This window comes from Rhipicephalus microplus, chromosome 2 (genome assembly GCF_043290135.1).
Source record: "Rhipicephalus microplus isolate Deutch F79 chromosome 2, USDA_Rmic, whole genome shotgun sequence".
Lineage (NCBI taxonomy): Eukaryota > Metazoa > Arthropoda > Arachnida > Ixodida > Ixodidae > Rhipicephalus > Rhipicephalus microplus.
In genome coordinates, this window is record NC_134701.1 from 245,206,413 (window position 1) to 245,227,418 (window position 21,006).

Here is a 21,006-nt window from a genome sequence, read left to right on the forward strand (position 1 = left end):
CAGTTTTTTTTTCCTTTTTTTCCCCTTTTTTTCCTTTTTTTTCCTTTTTTTCAGAACGTTCACATGATTGCGGCATAACCGAAGACGAGTTCGTTTACCCCTTCCCGTGTCCCGTATCATACAGTAGAAGCGTTCGGGGGTATTCAAGAGTTGGTGCTTCGACGTAACGTGTCTGGTGGTTTTTACAAGAACGCGCGCAGGCCCCAAGCTGTCTGCCGTGTAAAGTCGCGCATGCGAGTATGCCAGCAGGTATACGGCAGGATGTGTGCGCAGCGCAGAGGAGAAGACGAGAGAGAGAGATTACGAAAGAAAGAGAAGGGTCCAGTGCTTAAGGCCGCAAGGTGAAATGCTTTATACAGACGATGACTGCAAATGAGCCCGATGACGACGCGAATACCGGTTCGAAGGCCGGTACGGATCGAACAACGTATACGCGGCAGCGGCAGCTCCGTATACGCCGTTCAGTGAAGGGGCAAATTTCTCGGCATCCGGCCCGCTCCAGCCACAACGCGCCGACCAAGGGGCGTCGAGGTTGGCGCTTACGAAAGCGCGCCGTTCATTTTCGAGGTCGCAGGGGCCTCCGTGAATGAAAACGCCGGACACGAGTAGGGATGGCTCGCTGGGCGAGTTGAAGCAACGAGCCAGGCCCGTATCAACGTATAGTATACGCTCGTGAATCGCGGAACAAAAGTGTGCAGCGACTCTGTGTGTTGCACAATGTTTGTTAATATCGAGAATCCCATGGCTGAGCAAACGCGCGGTTTCATTCAACTTTACGAGCGAGCAGTAAGCTGAGAAATGTAGCCACGATTCTGTCTACGCAAAAGGTATTGAGGGTGTAGAAATCGCAACAAAATGTAGCTGGAACCAACATTTTTTTAAAACAACATGACAACACTTGGATGCAGCGTTGCCATCAACGATATTTCCTGGGCAACGTTTTCTTATTTATATATAGGCATTCCACAATTATTGTGGTGGAAGGTAAGAGGGTATCCACACTGTACCCGCGGAGTGACAAGGGTAGGGCTGTGACAAATATATTTTAACCGTCTCCAAAGACCAACCGCCTGTGATTTCTATCGAAGGCTGGCTGTTCGATTTCGTTCTACGAACAGACTGGCTACTAACGTACCAACGGCAGTGTAGTCCTGTATTTCTTCCACTTTATCCTTTCTATATCGCTCTTTTCTACTGACAGGCAGCAAACCGAAAGCTGCTCTGGTTAACCTGTCTAGCTTTCTTCCTTAGCGTTTTAGTAAAAAATGGCGCATGTCTGCCTTCTTATTGCGTCCACGCGTCGCCTTATATACGGGCCTCATGTACGCTATAATTTAAGCTAAATGCCCCGCCGTGGTGGTCTATAGCTAGTGGCTAAGGTACTCGGCTGCTGACCCACAGGTCGCGGGATCGAATCCCGGCTTCGGCACCTGCATTTCCGATGGAGGCGGAGGTGTTGTAGGCCCGTGTGCTCAGATTTGGGTGCACGTTAAAGAACCCCAGGTGGTCGAAATTTCCGGAGCCCTCCACTATACGGCGTCTCTCATACTCATATGGTGGTTTTGGGACGTTTAACCCCACATATCAATCAATTTAAGCTAAATGTATAAGTACAAGATCACACGTCTACGGTATGCCGATAGTCAGATTGTGTGCAGAAAACGGCCCCCTGTGTCAATTTCCGTCTAAAGCAGCCTGTATCGCCTTTTGTTTGCGAGGAGGCGCTGGTTTCCACGTTTTGCCGTCTTAACTCCGCGAAGCCCCAAGGCGCTGCACTTATTTAACAGTGAAGCGTATACGCCGCCTGTTGGCTGGATGGGGCGGAGGAGGAGCTGGTGGGTAAAGTGATGAAGGCGGAACGCTTGGATCAAGAAGGGTGACTCTGCCCTCAACACCCTGCACTTCCCCCCCATCTCATCCGTGCACGCCTATCTGCGGTGTAGAGTGCGTCCTGCGAAGGGAGGGAAGGGGAAACGGGTTTTTCGCCCGCTAGAAACAAATCGCGTCTAATCGCGGCTCGGATCTAAATATACGCCTCGAGAAGAAACGACGCCGATTGCCGCGCATACACTCATGGCGGCGTGATGAACGGTTCGCCTCGGCGCAAAGGTCCCGCTCGGCGGACAAGCGTGCGCGCGAGATGAATGCCCGGGTGTAGCGCGAGTGCCGGCACATGTCTGACACGAGAGTGTTTCGGCGAGGCTCCAGGGTGGGTCGCTTTATTTTGGAAAGACCCCCTCGTGCCGCGCCACCCGCGGCGTTATTTATAAATGACACACTTCTTCACGTAATAGCAGGGCCGTAGAATGACGCAGTCAAATCATCACACGAGCATCGACGAGAAAGGGAAGCGCGTGCAAATTTCTCCGCTTCCTAGGCCACATTCATTCATAGAGGTACCTATAGCATCTCATTCACTCAATCGCAGCTGCAGCTTTCGTGTAGTACAGGTTATGTATGCATGTGTGTATGAATGAGTGCGTGCATGTGTGTGTATCTGCATGTACGAGAGTGTTTGGGTGTGTGTTCCTCGCCTTTAGTTACCGCGTGATAACGATTCAATGAAAAGGGAGGGGCACTGACCAAGTCAAAGAAACGCCAGGTCTGCTTGGAAGGCGCAGCACAGTTCCCAGCGAAAGCTAGAAGAGCGGCCTTTCGAGAGCCTTTTCAAAACACTCATAGGGTAACTACTGCAAGCACACTTGCCTAATACTCACTAGGGCATTAACAATAAACTTTTGGGTAGTAGGCCACAATTTGCTATCTTATTTTTTGTCATTCTTTTGAGAAGCGTGATATCCGCTAAACACTTGCAAGGAATTTCGTGCCAATTGTTCAGGCAGTGGCTGTCGACGATGAGAAATTGTGGCTGAAGTGGGTATGCGCCACAGTTAATAGGGGAACAAGAACAAGCTTTTGTAATGGGTTGGATCATTTAACGGCCCACTCGTTGCGCTATTCGCATTGTGCGACGACTGGTTGTTCTTCCGCGGTTTTATTTTTCATTTTTATGTATCATTTTTCAGCCTACTTTGTCTCCGTTGCAGGACACATGCACCTTCCAGTGAATTCACCCCAACCTCAACGATCAGGTTCCACTTCATACCTGAAAGCTTCCTGATCTCGTTTCCCCATCTAACCCTCTGTGGCTCCTTGGCAGCGCCTTCAATCACTTTGTATCCGTTTCGTCGGTCTAAACGACCAACGCTGACCTGGAAATCAGTGGCAGCCGACACACGAAGCTTATTGCATACAGGGTTTCACTCCAGATTAGCACAGAAAACAAAATGGCGAGTATACGTCCATTGAATTTCGCGCTTAAAGTAGTATACGTGTCGGCCATGCCAGCTCCGATGTGGTCAGTAACGTGCCTTATTTCTTCGCAGCAAGCCGTGCACTGCCGATCAATATGCCTCTTCTCGCACTATTATACTGCGCGATTTTGTTTTGCGATGTTACGTGTTGCTCGCACCACTTCCTTTTTCTGGGGAGAACGTAACCGTAAAAGTTGCAGCAGTTCACGCGGAAGTTAAGCCAAAGCAGGCTCGCTGCCAAGGCTAAGCGAACACATTTGCTTCGTGCGTGCGATTTGTGCGAACTTCGTGTTCAGAGCATGACGGGCGCTGTTGGGCGTGCGCTGGAGAATCGGCGAGCGACTTTGGACCCTGTATGAGAAGTTGGAACGGTCCCCCGAAATTCTAGACAGTTGGTCACATAAGGGGTAGGCAACATTGGTCTGGAGGGGGGGGGGGGGGGGGGGGGGGAGGGCAAACTAGGGCCACATCGCTGCGCGGGAAGATGACAGGAACCCCGGTGTCCAGTGCTGGCGTGGCCTGAGACGGGTCCCCCTTTTCACCTCCTGTTGACGTCCGTGGCTGGCCACCCCATATGCGTCTTCGGCTTCCTCCGTGGGGGCCCACCGGCCAAATGTTTCGTCTCTGGCATCGCGCACAAGGCACCGAAATGCGACTGGCGCGTCATCAGGAGAGATTGGCTTGCCGAGGCTAGCTGCAAACACGTGACGCTCATTCGTAGTATTTTTCATTTCTCCGTGGATTCAGGTGAACCGGTAACTCATTCAAACGAACCGGCTCGTTTTAGTCAGCTGAGCCGTTCTGAGCCGCTCACCGAAGAGTCCCGTTCTACCCATCACTTCTCCTGGGCTTTTCCGGACACGTAGCGCCATCTGACGCCGCTTCTCAGCCCGGCCACGCACCGGTTGCACTCGGCGGCGTGCTGCCCGAAATTCTTCGAACTCTAAGAGGATGATCCACGGCTTGCTTCTCTTCCAGATAGATGTTCTTTCGGGCGTGAGCAGAGGGTGGGTTGGGATCGAGTGTTATTTTCTTCTCTGTGTCCCGTGGCAGAAAAAGATGTTCTGGAGGGGCAGCTGCCCGGTGTTTCAAACCCACGTTACACATCCGGCAGTGCTGCAGCGGTGCTTTGCAGTAATTATTAACTTAAGAAAAAAAGATCAAGAAGTGTCACGGATGTACGCGCAATGGAAGTATAGAACAGCAGAAGGATATCGCACTGGGCTGCCTGGTGCATGGAGCAGCGGGACGAAAAGGCGTTCATTACGGTTCGACAGGGGTGCGTTTGTCTACCACTGCCGTGCCCCTTCTAATATAGCATCCCAAATTACTGACTGAATTTTGTCTTATAGCATATATCAGTAAGGGCCGTTTCAACGAAGACTTCCAGGGTGCTGCCATAACTTTCTCTTTGCTATGATAAATATGCCTCACCAAACATGCTATGATAAATATGCCTCACCAAACATGCTATGATAAATATGCCTCACCAAACATGCTATGATAAATATGCCTCACCAAACATGCTATGATAAATATGCCTCACCAAACATGCACTGCTGAGGCAGTCACGTCAGTGTGCGTCCACCCTCGCGCTGTTCTGATATGCCAAAGTCCAGGGAAGAGGTGCTCGCCCTCACCATTGAATAAATCTATACTGCTGTTTGTGTTGCAATAAACTGCTGGTATGAATATTGCGTAAGTAAACTTGCAAGTGCTGGTCGCTACAACGACGGATATTTTTGTGTGTGCGCGTGCCCTTCCTCGATGCAGTGTTTGGTTTTCGAACCCTCACTCTGACGTCCGCTTCCCCTCACCCTTTGGGAAAATAGCAACGCTGCCCCCCCCCCCCCCCCCCTGGAGTAATATCGCGGCAGAACAAGCTGAGATAGCTGAGACGATGAAGATAGGACGGCTCCAGCCACGATAACCGCGGCTCGGCGACACTATACATAGTCATTTCATTTTGCGCTTTGTCAATTCCCTTCTACTCACCCATTGTTATCGTCATCCCCGATAACACTGTCGTGATTTCCCAAGCATTTTCTCATACCCAAAAGCCTGGATCAGTTCGTTCACGTTTATAGTCTGAAGCAGCGCAAAAGACGGAAGTATTGTGTTTCAATATTTCGCGCTGCCTCCCCACGAGCCGGAAACATCATCAGTATTTCTCCTTTTGGGCAAACAAACGCGACGCAGCGCTTGAGCCGAAACTGCAACAACAACAACAAAAAGGTGAATCCCGCCACATCATCGCACCAAAATCGGGTGCGCCGTGGTTCGGCTTCTCCGCGAGCCCTTCCGGCGCGAGCAGCAAGCAGGCAGCCCATCACTGCAAATCGTTATTCGTGCACTCTAGAGAAAATGACAGTGCGTTATCTGAACCGCTGGCCGAGTCGAAGCCAATCCACAACAATAATAGAGCGCCACGCAGCGTCAACAGAAGCGCGATGTAGGTCGGGCGCGCCACCATAAGCGGGGGAGAACAGGGAAAAACAATCGGAAGAACGAATGTGCGAGCGGGAATAAAAGAGACCGTACGCTTATGGGGCCGGAAGTCCCTTATCTTTCCTTTGCAGTTTGCCTCGTTGCGTCCTTCCCTCCCCCTCAGAGGCATCATCACTCACGGGTGAGGAGGTTCGAACCAAGTCCCGGGGACAAAGGCCGCGACAGACTAAATGCTTCTGCTTTGTTCCGCTTAGAGGACGCAGGGAAGCGTCAGAAGCCAATCCGAAATTTTCGATAACGGGAGATCTTCCCTCTAAGGGAAACAGGTTGCTGTAGTCTTTCAGCGAGTTAAAGAAATATGTAACGAAATTACCCCCTCCTTTCCTGTTTGTTGTGCTTTTCCCGCTTACAGAGTCAGAGGACACCCCAACCCTACAAATATTTTTTCTTTTTTTCGAGAATTGCTGTAGGATTGGTACGCCTATTTGTTGCCTGTCAGCCTACGCCTTATTAAGGAGGAAACTGTCATTCGGGGGACGCACTGTCACTGGGACTAAGAGTGGCTCAAGCAGAACTAGAAAGAAAGGAAGAGCGGTACGGTAATACCGTACCTTATTCCCGTACCACGCGACGACACACCCAGTGCCGAAACAACGGATTTCGGTGAAGCTTCAGTTGGGCCTAGCTGCCACCCAATTTTTATGGCGAGAATTTCACTCTTATGAGTACGGTTTCAAAAAAAAAAAAAAGTCTGCAAGAATGTTTTTTGCAAAGATTTTTTTTTCTTTAGTCAAGCACTCTCGTTCAAAGACCACTTCACTTTCTTGCAGAGCTCCTGCCACTCTCAGTTCCAGCGAAAGTGCGTCCCCCCTTAACGATTGGTTTATTGTAAACCACGCTCGGCCTTGAGGGTCCACAATGACGCGCGACAATCGCATAGTAATTTCTGAAAAAAAAAAAAACGTTTTAGGTATTCACGTACTTTCCCTGGAAAAGCACGAGTGGAAAGAGCAGTCTGTAAACGAGAATTCTTCGTTGAAATGGTGCCTTGTAAACAGTTGGCTGGTGGATTTCGCAAACTGCTAATTAGTGGCTCATGCTTGCGGTATTGCTGAAGTAAACGATTCCGGGAATGTATTTGGGCCATGAGACCTGGCAATGAAATGGAGTCCGTAGCAAAGATAGGCAGGACTGTCAAGCAAACACCAGTCTTGTTCGATGCCACCTTGTATATAAAGAGGCAATGATGAAATAATATAAAATGGAGTGAGTATATAGCTCCTTACTTATAAGACACAATAAGAGAGAGGGGGGTTGAAGCTACACGAGACCTGATTTTGTCAGACACGTCAAGTACCATTACACTGCGGTCCAGAGCGCGGACAATTTACTAGAGAGTCGAAGTTCCGCAAACAACTCAGATCAGAAAAGACCGCGGCAGTTTCGAACGGGCCCACACCGCACATCGTTCTCGCGGTGAAGCCAAGCCTACTCGTCCGCAGAATCTTCTTCCCTTCCGGTACACCTGTACGGAATACGAAGTCGCACTTCACGCCACATGGAACGGGCGCACGGCAGCCCACGAGGTGAATAAGAACGGCCACCTAAGAAAGGAGCAGGCCCCAAACGTCGGCAATCTCTCGACAGAAGCGAAGCGCGCTGCGAGAACAGCCGAGGGAGGGGTGAGCGGAGAACGAAGGAAGGAGCGAATGAAAGAGAGGCTAGCGAGAGAGAATAAAAGAGTGAGAGAAAAGGCAGAGAGGGAAAAGAAATCATTTGAACAACGCAAAAACAGATGCGGCGGTTCCCGCCACTATTGATTGACGTAACGACTCCTCAGTCACGTGACTCTCCTCCTATTGGTCGGCCGGAATTCCCGACGTAGTAGCTTACTATGGAGAAAATGGAGTCACAATAGAGAAAAACATTCAATTTTTTTGCTTGAAACAAATGCAAACTGTAACAAACAAATATGAATAAATTAAAACGTTGTTTTAATTTTTACACAAAAGTTCAGGCTTTTTTTTTTTTTTTAATTTAGTGCTTGTAAAAGAAGAATGCGCGAACCGCAATGTCAGTTCTCTCAAGACGGGGTCTCAGCTGAAAGCGTGTTCCTGCCAGCTCGACAGCTGATAGACATGCAAGGCAGCAAACAGAGTGCGCTCAAAAAAATAGTTCTACCGGTTTTGCAAAAATGCGTTGTTTGCGTGACTTGTTGCGCAAATTAGTACAATAAGAAACTTTTACTTAATATTTTAGGATGTAGTTTGTGGGAGTACAGAGTTTTTTACGAATGTTGCATTTTCGCCGGGCCGCGGAAGGATACACACTCGCACGCTCGCCGCGTTTCCCGCCAAAGGTAGCCATTCGGTGAATCAAGCGGAGGCGCCTTTGTAAATAGGAGCGGCGGATTTTTCGATTTGGTGCGGGAGATCAACCTCATTACACCTGTCTTTGTGGATACGTGCCACCGGGTGATGGCGTTATACCATCGGAGCTCGGAAAAACGGCGGATATTCAACGATTTTCGTCGGCAAGAGGAAGAAGTGATCGGCAGCCTGGTCAGGTAAGGGTGTGACGTTTCTCCCGGCGCTCGGCGCGTCTCGCGTGCTCGTACGCCGCCACTCCCGGTTCCTTCAAGTTCCGCCGTGCTTTGGACGCTTCATACGCGGCGGGAAATTCTGCGTCGCTACAACGCCTGGTTCCACGATGTCGGGCGTCACCGGCGGGCCAGCAGCTGTTTGCGCAGCGACCGCGTCTCCTCGAGCCAGCTGTTCGAACAGGCTCCTCGTGCGGCGGGCCGCACGTTGACGGTGCCGCTGATCACCGTGATCGGTTGGTTCATCGCTCGAAATCCTTGCGTGTCCGCGTGTTCTTTTTCCACTCGAAATTGGCGTAGTCATTGTCTTAAGGGAGTGCCGTTATTTCTCAAAATTTGCGTGCTCAGCTGACTCTCCCGCCGCGGCCCTTTAAACGGGTGCGCCGGCTCGGTCATCGCGAGCGCTCATGTTTGTGCCATATTCGTGTTTGTGAAGTCCTTTATTAATATAAATTCTTTCGCGGGGGACATGTTACTTTGCGTACGTGCTTATTTTCTGAAGTAGAACTTCTTTTGCGTGCAACAGCGACCGCGCAAAGCGGGCGTGTACCAGCTGCTGCACCACGTGGTGGACGCTTTGCACGAGGCCTCTTTCTCGATTGTGCCTAGTTTTCGCGGTGCACGTTTTCGTAGCAGTGCTGCGGCTTGTGCTTTTCAAAGCCCGTCGTGCTTGCCAGCGGGGCGGGTCCGATCGCAGCGCAGCCGCGTTTTTTTGAACGAACTCGGCGCCGGGCCCCGGCGCGCGCCGGCGCGACCAACATCGGCGCGGCTGGCTGGGGTCTTTGTGTGACTTGGCTTGGCTGCTGCGTCGCTGCTGCCCGCCGACGCCGCCGGGCAATGGCGGCGCTGGTGTGGGCCGTCTTCCTCGCTGGCTCGCATCCAGGGAGCAGCAGCTGTGGACCGGCGGCCCTCTCCTTCCTCGCCCTTCCTTTCCGTCGCGTCGGTTCTTCCTTCTCGCTCTTGCCTCGAATCAGCTGCGACGCGCCGCAGTGGCTTTTTATGGCGGCTTCTCGGTCTGCCGGCCGGCGATGCGTCCGGTCGGTCGGTTTCCGCGGGCTACGCCCCCCCCCCCCCCCCCCCAGCCACTCCCGGGCATGTGACGCCACGCCGCGTCTTGAAGGCCTTTGAGAGGGCCTCGAGACCGTGTGAATGCTTGCGCGGCTTGTCAGCTGATAACGTGTTTGTCTTCTTTGCCCTCTTGTGTCCTGTTTGCACCGCTGCCTTTGTTATCCAAAATACCCACACCAACTAGACCGCCTTGCAACTTGGTCAGATGATGCTAGCCGTTCCTCATCCGTACGCCGGTACACAGCTGCCGTGTTCGCGCGCTGGCGATCTTTATAACACGGTGAAATTTCAATTTACGCGCTGGGTGCTGACGTAGGTGCTGCAGATGCGTTATTGTTGCCTTACAGCTTCATCAACTCTGAGGTGCTGGGCGGAACGAGGTGTGTCCGCGTGATCGCATCCCATTACTCTCGCGCATATTTCAATAGTTAACGCCGTTACTGCACTGCTTTTTCCAGCAAAACAAACATTTCAAACAAGATGCAGCCTATGAGCCACCTGTAGGTCTAGTGAACATCTTTTATTCTGAAGTTACGCTGAATTTAGAATTTCATCCCATTTTGGGGTATGTGAACGACATGCTGTGCTGAAATGAGGGCTTTGGGAGCGTTATTGTTGTGCGCATCGCCTGAAAGACTGCCGCACTGCTGGTACAAGACGGGCGCATTGCTGGCACGTGGAAGGTAGCATGTAAAACTGACGTTTTGCATGCTACCCTTCGCTTTCTGTAAAGTGCGACTTCTAAACATTGTGTTGATTTATGAGCCGCCTGTTTTATACCTCCTCTATTTTATTATGTTGGTTGTTTCTACCTAGCCACAGCATTTTTTTGCCGGTGTGCCTTCATCGCATAATCGGGACGAGTCGCCAACGGTCCCGTTCTTCGCGTTACATAAAATTCGCGACGAGGAAAACGGAACGCTGTCGCGTTGTAAGAAAGGCCACGCGGGACGACATTCTACGTGCAGGAAGAAAAAAAAAAAACGTAGGAGGAAATGGAAGAAGTGTCTTGCGAATGTGGATCAAGGACGCCTTTTTTTCTTCTTCTTCTTCGTTGAATGATAGCGTACGGGGCACTCTGTCAAGAGGGCGCACGTTTTTCTGAGGAGACGTTGGGAGATAACAGACTAGAGTGTGAATGCGCTGCTCGGAGGAAGCGGCGAGCTCAGCTGTGCTGCCATGTGCCGAAGCCGCGCCTTTTATCGAAGAGTATGTTTCCCTTGCAACCCCCTCCCTGCTTATCTGTAGTTGTCGCGGATACTCCTGCATCGGCCCTTGCGACGATCGTACGGATGTCGACTGAGTACCTCCGCCGTCTCATTTGTCATTTTTCTCCAAGCCTGCTTTTGTAATGCCGTCATAGGCAGTTCTTACGCATTGGATTGCGCTTAGGTTTTGTCAATCTCCGTCCTCGTTTGTCCTTCCCTGCCAGCTTGTAGAAAGGCGGCTGTGTGGTCAGACGACAGCGACGTTTAATACGCTTCATTTTGAGCGTCGTAAACTTGTAATTACTGGAACAGGTGAGACACGTGGCCTTGCGCGATACTCGTAAAAAAATATTGTAACAGCGCTTATCTAAAGGGGTCCTCGCGAGTTGGCCTCGCAAGCCGAAGCCGTCAGCACACTTTCTTGCAAGTTGCTATTTCACGAAACAGAGTTTTTGTCCCACAGCTGTTTCGGATTCGCGTCCACAATTGGTTAGAAAAAGAACTATAAAACATTACTTGAAATGAATTGAAGTTTCGAGAAGCAGCAGTGCTATTCGCAGTACTGGTGTTGTCCTTGACTGGTCTTATCTAGTGTTACTGTGTGTTGCTCCTTTATTGTAACTGTAGTCTTGTGGCCAAGAGTCTGCTGGCTAGAGGATGGTCGGAATGTGGTAAAAAAAAATACTTAAGAAATTCATCCAGTGAGTGGGGCGACTGGCAAATGATGACGACCACTTGCGTCTGTATGGTGTGTGCCTCGAAGCACCAGAGCCAGCAATGGTAGAACCCACTGGTGTTGGCGCCATCATGTGACAGACGAATTGCCTGTTGGCAGTCTGATGCCTGTAAACACACGCGCGCACTTGTTACTACGTCCAACTCGGGTGCTCGCATGCAGTAACTTGCTTGCAGGCTATGAAATGAACACTTCTTTTTTTAAGAACAGTAACCTCGCGGACAGTAACCACAGTGGTGTCAAGAGTATGTCCGATGATGATTTAGCTCACGCGTTAACCGTCAGTGTTCTTTTCTAGTCTGCCACGTTGTTTTCGAAAAGATACTCTCGTAGGGCGCGGTAAATGAACGTATTTGAAAGTGTCTGCGTACTTGAACTTGTGGTTTTTTTAAATGGCATTGCTTCGTTTTGCCTCCGCACCCTGTAGGGTGACTTTTTCATTTGCAGCGAGTAGTTTGCCACAACGAACCTTTGCTTGCGTCCCGTCGAGAGAAAACGGTGCATTCTTTTCTTTTTTTTTTTTTTTTTTTTTTTGACGAAGAGCCAACGAGTTTCGCCTCAGAGCGTCGTGACGTCGCAAGAGGGCGCAGGTTTGTTCGCCGTCCGTTATGCGACACAAACTTGACGTTCGCTTTTCTTGTACGCATTTCGCGACACCGCAAACGAGGTTGACAAAAAGGGCAAAGAGTCTTGTCTTTTTTTTTTTCTCCAGCGCGTCTCCGAAAATGATTGAAGCAACAAAGGTTGATGCTTCGCTTCACTTTGGGAAACTCTTAGAACGTCGGATTTTTTTTTGTTGTTGTTGTTCTGAGGCTCTAGCTTCGCTAGCTCATTCTCCTTCACATATAACGAATCGCATCTCCTGGCTCTCTGTGATTTTTCCGTGAAGGTTTGCGAATATGGTTGAGCCGTGGTAGGGGACGCTTTCCGGGGTAGTGACACTACACGCGCAAACACCTCGCAGATTACGCGGTACTGAATTGATTGGGAAACGGCGACGGAGGAACACCTGCGAATGACTTTTTTTTTATCTTGGTACATATAAATATTAATATTATCCATACTGTTCGTGCAAAAAGAAAGGCGGCCAGTGCAGATTACACGGCTAAGCACCACACGCGAGGGCATACCCTAGTGTTCCGGCTCATTTTCGTACTATGTTTGGTGAAGTAAAAAAAAAAGCAACCTGGGTCGTCGTCTCTCACCTTTTGTTAGGACAACTCTGATGGGGAAAATGCCACGGAATTGAACGATACTTGCGTCGAGTTATTTTACTAATGGATCAGTAGTGGCACATTCGATATATATATATATCCAGTGAGTGAGGTGACTGGCAAATGATGACGACCACTTGCGTCTGTATGGTGTGTGCCTCGAAGCACCAGAGCCAGCAATGGTAGAACCCACTGGTGTTGGCGCCATCACGTGACAGATGAATTGCATGTTGGCAGTCTGATGCCTCATCCCCTGACGAAGGGAGGACCCCTCCCGAAACTGTTGGGAAATAAATATATTTATCCTTGTTGACAACGCTCCCGTTGTGCCATATCATATATATATATATATATATATATATATATATATATATATATATATATATATATATATATATATATATATATGCAAAGAAAACAAAAAGCCACCTGTTGGTCCAGAATAATACTTGGCGTGCCAGTGTTCGTACCTGTTTGCGTGCTGTGTCTAAAAAGATACGCGTCCGTCAAAAAAAGGTGTGTGCTATATATAGCTTTAAACGGAAATGTATGATATCGATAGCCTGTCGTGTGCGTGGTTTCGTCAATTTTAGCGTTCTCACCCAGAAGGCAGGTGTGCGTTTGCTTTTGGGGCTTCTCAGCAGAAAAAAAAAAAGAAAATAAAACACGAATATTAGCATCGAACTGTGAATTTGTTAGCGTAAGGAGGAGGGTGAGCATCCACACCATGGGAAACGTGTGGCGCGCTGCGAATCTTCCCTTGAACAACATGTATTATAGTGTCGAAACTCGGGGCGGTGAATCAACCGCTGACTGAGAAAAGCGGCGGGGGGAGGGGGAGGGGGGGAGGATATTTGTCCCAAGGCTAGTATTTAGACTGCTCTGGGGACATAGTGCGAGGACGTTGCTTCTTCCCCTGCCGGCGGCAGCCCTGTCGAAGTAGTGGGTTGTTTGTTCGAACTGGACTATTGTTGACTCGCGCGCAGCCAGAAGCCAGAGCAGGTGAAAGCGGCCCGCTGCGTCCCCACCTGCCCGCCGACGGTGTGCTTGACAGGCCACTTCGCCGATAAGTGTGCGCGAAACAACTATGACAGCCATCGGTCCCTACAGCGGCAGCTGTCTCCCCCCCCCCCTCCCTGTAACGCTGCGGCCATGTATATCATTGCGTGCCTTCGCATAGGGCGCTTGCAGCTGGTCGACGTAAGCGTGGCTTTTCAGCGGGCTCGGGCAATGCGTGGGTTATCGTGGGGGGGGGGGGGGGGGGGGGGGATGCAACCGCATAGCGCAAATACACACTCATCCTGCTCTCTCGATGTCTACGATTTCACGTCGTGTTGCAATTTGCAATTCATCTCGGTATTAGGGGAATGACGAATTATATATATCTCGAAAAATAATGGTTTCTGACGACGATGGCCGGTGTAATATATTTTTGGTGTCACCACGTGGCTAACACATTCAGTTTGCGCTGACGCGAAAGGGACCGAAGGTAGCTGAAGGCGAGCGACGTGGTCAGAATTTCGAATATGGTCTCATTGAAGTTTATGACTGGCTGTAAAAGTGAGTTACAGTGCGGACGTGCCGCGATATCGCCTTGGGGGGTTTTCGAAACGGCGAGAAATTCTGCCCGCGGTGGCGGGTGGCTTGCTAGAGAAAAAAAAAATTTGCGCTCTCGATTTGCACGTGATATGCGAGCTGTACTCGTACCAGGAACTTGCTTGCTAATGCGGGGAGGAGTACGGTTGCTCGTTCGGTCTTTGCGGAAATATTTCAGCGGCCCGTGCAATGTTTCGATTGCGCAATGCCGTCGGCTGCCGTTTCTCGCGTGGTTCGTCAATGGCGTGAGCGTATTCTCTTGAATCTACGGAATGCCGCTCTGCGACTACTCTCGGCATTAGGCCACGTCCTGAACACCGCGAAAATTCGGAGCGCCTTCGATGTGGGTCGCGTGTCTCAAGTGGTGCACCCGACGCGGAGGTCACGGACGTCGATAAGCTTTTCCGGATGTTGCACCTGCAATGCTAGCTAGCCCTGTCATCGTTGTCTCTTTTCTAGAATGAAGAAAACGGCACGGCAAACTGTGCGACTGTGCGGCACGCTATGGAGTTGTAAATCTTCATTTATAATATATAAATGAAGATACATTTATAATATATTTACAGTAATGTAAATAAATAAAAAATAAAATGTGTAATTGGGCAGGAAAATACTCATATTTGATATGGTTGATTTTCTGTGTGTTCGAGGATACGAGGTGGTTAATTTAGCCAATATATCTTGCGATCCGTGTATCTGATTTGTCTTTGTGGATGTTGAGACAGCACTTTTTATATGGACCGCTATTGGCAGCAGCTGTTGCGCAGAGAGGACTTGAAAACGTTTGGTGTCGTACTTATACACAGCATAAAGGAGGTTATGGTTCATGTACTACATGTATACAATGCTTATGCGTGAAGGTAGTAGCTCTCCTTGTAGATTGCGCTTGCTAAACTCTGCGGCCAGCGAGCCTACTTCGATGGCAAGACGACCATCGAACTGTGGTAAGGGTGGCTGTCAATCGTCCTTGAGCCGGCGTACAGTCGGAATGCGCGAGGCATACATTTTGCATACTGCGGTATCACGTTTCAGAAAGGGGACAACGCGTAATCGGGTTTGTCGCGGGCAGTTTCAGGGAACCCGCAAAAACACTATCATCTGGCAATCGCCACAGGTGTCGGCATTTCTTGGTACTGTGCAAATCCCCCGTTGCATCACGGGGTGGGGGAGTGGGGAGCGCTTGGGCTGTGACAGAGATGGGGAGAGGGAGGGCAAGTGTCTCTCTTGCATTCACCTGTTAACACCCATGACCATCGTTGCAAGGTGAAGGCGAAAATGTGTTAGTGAATTGTTCGCGCTAGCGAATAACGAAGCGACCGCTCTCAATTGTGAGAACGGGCTTGGTAGACAGGGAAATACGAGTGAAATATATTCTACACAAAGGAAACGAGAGATGGGGGAGAGGGGGGGGGGGCGTCGACTTAATGTTACAGCTCTTTCGTATCTCTTCGGAACATCGTGTCTCGCTATTTCCGGTGGTAATGTGTCCGTTGGCGCAGAAACTCCTTCTCGGGTGTTTCGCCTGGTGCGTAATATAATAATGAATACGCGCGCTGTTGTTGCTGGTGCTGTTCTTTTGACATAAGTAAGAAAACTAGCGTTATACGGATCAAGAGGGGGGGGGGGGCGTTCTTCTTCTTCACTGTGGATTTGCGAAAGCGGCCGCGACGACTGGTCGTTGCTGTGGCTTGTTTCTTTTCTTCGGTCATTTCGAGACGATTTCGTCTTTCGGTCTGCCTCTGGTTGGTTGCCCGCCGCCGCGACTATTGGGGCGGGAAGCGAGCCTATAGTTTTTCTTTTTTTTTCCTCCTTCTCAGCCTTTAACGGCGGCGAGCAGACGCAGCAGTGAGAGCGAATGATGGCCCGTGCTGCAACTTCCCACAGTCCAGCTTGTGTTCTTCCTGCGCGCGTGTCTGTTGACGCTCGGCTCCGCTTCTCTTTTTTTCGTCTTCCATGTTTCATATTTCATTTTTGCTCTCCTTTGACGAATTTCTGTCCCGAACATCGTGACGCTTGCCGTGAGCTAACGATGTTGTGTATAGTTTTTGTTTGTTTGTTTTCCCTCGCTTCGACCTATGGAGACGACCAGAGGATCGACTGCGATTTGTGGACCGGTACGAAGGGTGGAAGGAAGTGTTGCGATATTCCATCAGCTGCGCATCTATAGCTTTCGCCGTTTTTTTTTTTTTCTATTTCGAGCATCATGCGCGAGATTTCCATTGGACCAGCTCGAATCGACCTTGACTCTAGCAGGGAGTGAGAGAGAGCGCAGGCTGTATTTGTGCGGTTTCGTTTTTGTCCGCGTCTTGAGGGCGCAGCTTTCGCTACGGCGCGCGCTTGGTCCTCGGAGGAGCCAGGAATGGTCTCCTCTCGACGCTCGCGTTTTTTCGGCGTCGGTCACGACGATCCGCGGTTCTAAGGAAATAAGCGCGTCTCGTCGTCCTCGTCTGGTTTCGTTTATTTTTTGCTTTGAACGGTTGTCCTTGCCAGTGCTGCGGCAAGCGGGCACTGCCTCGCGCGCCGGGCTTCTTCAATTGTGGAAGCTGCAGCCGGACGTTAGCCGGTGCCCCCTTTCCGGCAGTCGCCTTCTTCTTCGTGCCGTCTGGCAGGGGTCATTGTTTGCGTCCGTCGTTACACTTTTTTTACCCTCTTCTGCTTCATCGTCGTTGTGGTCGCCGCGACGGTGAATTATGAGAGAAACGCGAAGGTGAAGAGGTAGCGAGCGAGAGCCGCTTCGTTTTTCGCGTGGCCGGAAGTTTTTTTATTTTCGTGACTGCGTTATGAATTCGGCGACGAGTCTTCGAAGACAGAGGAGGCTGGGGTTGGGGGGGGGGGGGGGGCGCCGCGACACCCCGGCGTGCTGGCTGGCCTCGCGTCGTCAATCTAGGTCCCTCTCTCTACATCGCGCAGTTTCTTCAATTTTGGTTTTGTGCTCGATTCCTCCCCGTGCTTCTCGCCTCCGAAGCGCGACCCACGTGTCGTGGAGAGCCGCCGTGGTCTTTTTTTTCTCTCTATATATATTTTTCATTAAGAGAAACGTTGTGGTACCGAGCATGCTTGGCGAGGGAAGCGTGAGAGTGAGCGAATTTTCGCCGTTTGCGGTGGTTTGCGGGTATACCGGTCGTGACGTGTAGCGGGCGCATCGCACATGCGGGGGGAGGCTCGTCTCTTCTTTCGGCGCATCTCGTGTTGTTTATTATTATTTTTTTTTTCGAGAAGCGCCGCGCCGGGTCGTCGTTCGGCGGGCACGCCGCGACGCTGGCTTTACCGGATGATCTTGTCACGGAACGCGGTGCGACGCCAAGTGCGCGCGCGCTTTTATGTATTCCGCTAATGCGCTTTGAGTTCTCTCTCTCTCTCTCTCTCTCTCTCTCTCTCTCTCTCTCAGGTGTGCGTCGTGCGACACGTTCTCCCGATTGTTGCGTCGCGTGGCGGGTAGTGGACGCGCGCTGTTGTTGCATCACGTATGTGTCGCTGAGGGAATGACCGCACGTCGCGGACCTTATTTCCTTTTGCTTTTCTCTCGCTGTAGCGTACGCTATTCGCCGTACTCGGCGGCTAAAAGTCCCTTCTCCGTGACAAATCGAAATGGCGGGGTCCTTCTCGGCTGCGCGTTCGCGGTGAGACGAGCACCAGTTTCAGCTCGCGCCGAAGAAAAGAACAAATAAAAACGAGTCAAATGAGAAAAATGTCACGAACGTCGTTTCTTAGAAACACGGCAATGGCGGCGCTAAAACGGAGTAGAGCGCACGTGTCGCTCTTTGTTCTTGCATTTCCTGAAAGCCATTTTGAGACAAAAGACTTATGTGCACATTGTTAGGTGCGTTTGTGCCAGTTAAAACGCGTATTGAACGGCACTTGTTTTGAAATGGAACAGGCGTGAAAGAAAGAGTACAGATGATATTGGCGGTTAGTTGGTTTGGTGCATGTGATAAGTCGTACCGCTGAAAGTAGAGGGACCAATGAAGAGGTGTGGGCGTCCGCTAATCACAAATCATTTCTATTTATAAAACGAGTTTTACTTATGTCGAGGATGATTACGGCGATACCTATACGTAGGTCCTGAATTCGAATTCGGTACCTACGTGCGCCTTCCCGGCGCGATCGCTAAGCCGTCAGAGCCAAGCAGATAGCGTAAAAACAGCCTGGATGTTTGCATCAGAGTTAGATTTGCCTCGTGCGTTTGCTGTAGAGCGCTCGCTTCGTCTTTTCGATCTTTAGTTGTGTCAAGACGTGTGAAAGAAGCTGCCACTCGGAAGTTGAACAAGGTTTTAAGTTCTTGCGCGTTGTTTCGCTCCACGCCTCCTGAAATTCGGTTTCGCTAAGCCGTTCACTCTTCGAGTGTGCACAGTCGATGAAGACCGTCAAGTAACTTTCAGCCCTCGCTAAACTTTATAGCACGTTCTACTACTGCGTGCCGCCGCGGATTCTAAACCGGCAGTGGACGACGGTGTCTCGCGCTAACTTTAGGCGCGCAGCCAGGTTATGAACGATTTGTCTTACAGAAGCATCTTCTCAACCGCTGCGTCGGCTGCGGGAAGCAAGCGGCGCGTAGCTAACCGCCGGATATTCGCAGCGAGTCTAGACGCTTACGTCAGCTGCTCCTCGACGTTCCGTCGATTCAGCCGCAATCGCGGGTCAGACTCCTCTCCGGGAGGACTTAACCCCCCCGCCGTCTTCTTCAGAATGCGTCCGGTGGCAAACATTGGCACTCCGTTGGCCTTGGCCTGCGCACAGCAGCAGCGTCTGTACACCTCGTCGGCGGTGCACGGCCGACCTCCTGAGTGTATCGTGCCACGGCTGCCTTTGCTTGCTTTACAAAATAGTTCCGCCGGGAAAGCGCGCGAAGATGACGTCAGCATTAAAAGTTGATGCGCCCTAGAAATTCCTCTTAAGCTATCTCGCTGCGTACGTTCTAAATAATGAAAAAAGTGCGAAAAAAATGGTGTCCTCGTGAAACCGGCAAGCGCACAAAGACGGGAGGGAGCAAGAAGGACGACACACTTGTAGCACTACTTTTAACTGGTACTTATTGCGACACAAACACGTCATATTTGTAGTCTCTTCACTCATAAAATAGTAACTGCGCATGCTTGAGGCTATCAATTTTTCTGTTATTTCTGCGCTCTTTTCCGTGGTGACCAGCCAGGCTCGTAGTCCGGGGGCACCTTCTCCCCTTCCCCCCTTTTTTTTTCTGATTAAAGTTCTGGTGGCTGAGCGTTGTCACAGGTAAGCTCTTCAGCAACTCTTCAGCTACGGCGAGCCAAGCATCGGTGACATGTCGTCGAAAAGTGTGGTTTGTGTGACCGAACGTCCATGCGTAGTATATAGTCTGCTTGTCGTCGTAAACGATTTTTCCAGATAAACAGAACGCGATGTAGCGTTGCGTTAGCTGACTAGCAGGATACGCAACGTGGGCGAGGATTGGAATGTGTTCGTGCATGGCGCATGCCTTGATTGCTGATTGATATGTGGGGTTTAACGTCCCAAAACCACCATATGATTATGAGAGACGCCATAGTGGAGGGCTCCGGAAATTTCGACCACCTGGGGTTCTTTAACGTGCACCCAAATCTGAGCACACGGACCTACAACATTTCCGCCTCCATCGGAAATGCAGCCGCCGCAGCCGGGATTCGAACCCGCGACCTGCGGGTCAGCAGCCATGCCTTGATTGCTTTGTTTGATTGAATTAGTTGCTTGATTTGACTTAGACGCCGTAACGCAGTGCTGCGGAATAAACCGATTCAGATTCGCTACCATGCACCTGACAGCTGTTTACACAAGGTGCGCTGTTTCCTCGTCTTTCTCCATTCATTTATTTATTGGTTCAAGAACTGCGCTAGCGTCATTGTGGGCGTAGGAAGCTGAGAACCGTTTCTGTGGCCGCTGTAATATCGAAGAACAGCATGGCACAGTGCCTAGTAAACAAGCTAAACTGCCAGAAGGTATCGGCCGCACAGAGTTCTCGTCGCTGATGTCGCTGTCTTTTTTTTAGTGCCTTCGTGAAAGGCCACGGCCAATTTTTGCGGTTTTTGCACGGAAATACCGAAGCCAGCGTTTGAATTTTCTTTATTAGCAGATAGGATTGCGTCGTTGCCAGATAAGGATCGCTTGTGTTCTGTCGGCTCCCAAGATGAAATCCGGTGACGTTGTTATCGCAACGTTCTGACGCCCCCGGGGCGAGCACTATCGCGTCGTTGTGCGTAGCGTTTGTTTTTTTCTCGGTGATTTGCGATACCATGCAGTGTTTAGATGGGCGTCCTCGGCAGCTCTGGGAACGCCCAGCTAAAGCTGTCTAATTAATGTTCATGTAAGATATTGTGCAGTTGATCTTCCTAATCCGATGATCTGTTTGCTTGCTACTTCATTGAGTCTTTCGGTGTCGCTATTGTCGGGGCGTAGCTAAGGTCTCTGGATAAAACAAGTTTCATGTGGGGACTTTACTACCCCCGTATTCATAAACGCTCTTTGACTTGACACCGCCTTCAATGCAGCGCGTTTGAAACGCGTCTGTGCTGCACTGAAGTCGGTGGCAAGTCAAGTCAAGCAGCGTTTCTGAATGTGGGGTTAGGCATAGCTAGCTGCCTTTCCGCATCATGTGTGTCGCATACGACGTCTGTCAGAAGTTGCCGCTCTGCACGTGGCGGGTCATTCGGGTCCACCGCCGTAGTTCCGAGTGCTGGCCTGCGCGCGATCCAGAAAAGCACGTGCTTCTAATGCACAAGGGCTCGCGCTCTTGACCATTTCGTTCGCCGCCTTTGCAACGCGTCTCTCGTCGTGCGAGTCAACGGAGTCAATGTGGGTTTATTAAACAAAAAAA

General features: G+C 50.5%; 1 protein-coding gene across 1 annotated transcript in view; it reads left to right on the top strand.

Annotated features, from left to right (window-relative positions):
• Nucleotides 1-8,111: 8,111 nt before the first annotated feature.
• Nucleotides 8,112-21,006, top strand: part of crp (transcription factor cropped) — a 63,041-nt gene continuing 50,146 nt past the window's right edge. Inside the window, exon 1 of the mRNA XM_037421294.2 lies at nucleotides 8,112-8,328. Within this exon, the coding sequence (XP_037277191.2) occupies nucleotides 8,240-8,328 (89 nt within the window). The 5' untranslated portion in view covers nucleotides 8,112-8,239. The remainder of the gene's footprint in view (nucleotides 8,329-21,006) is intronic.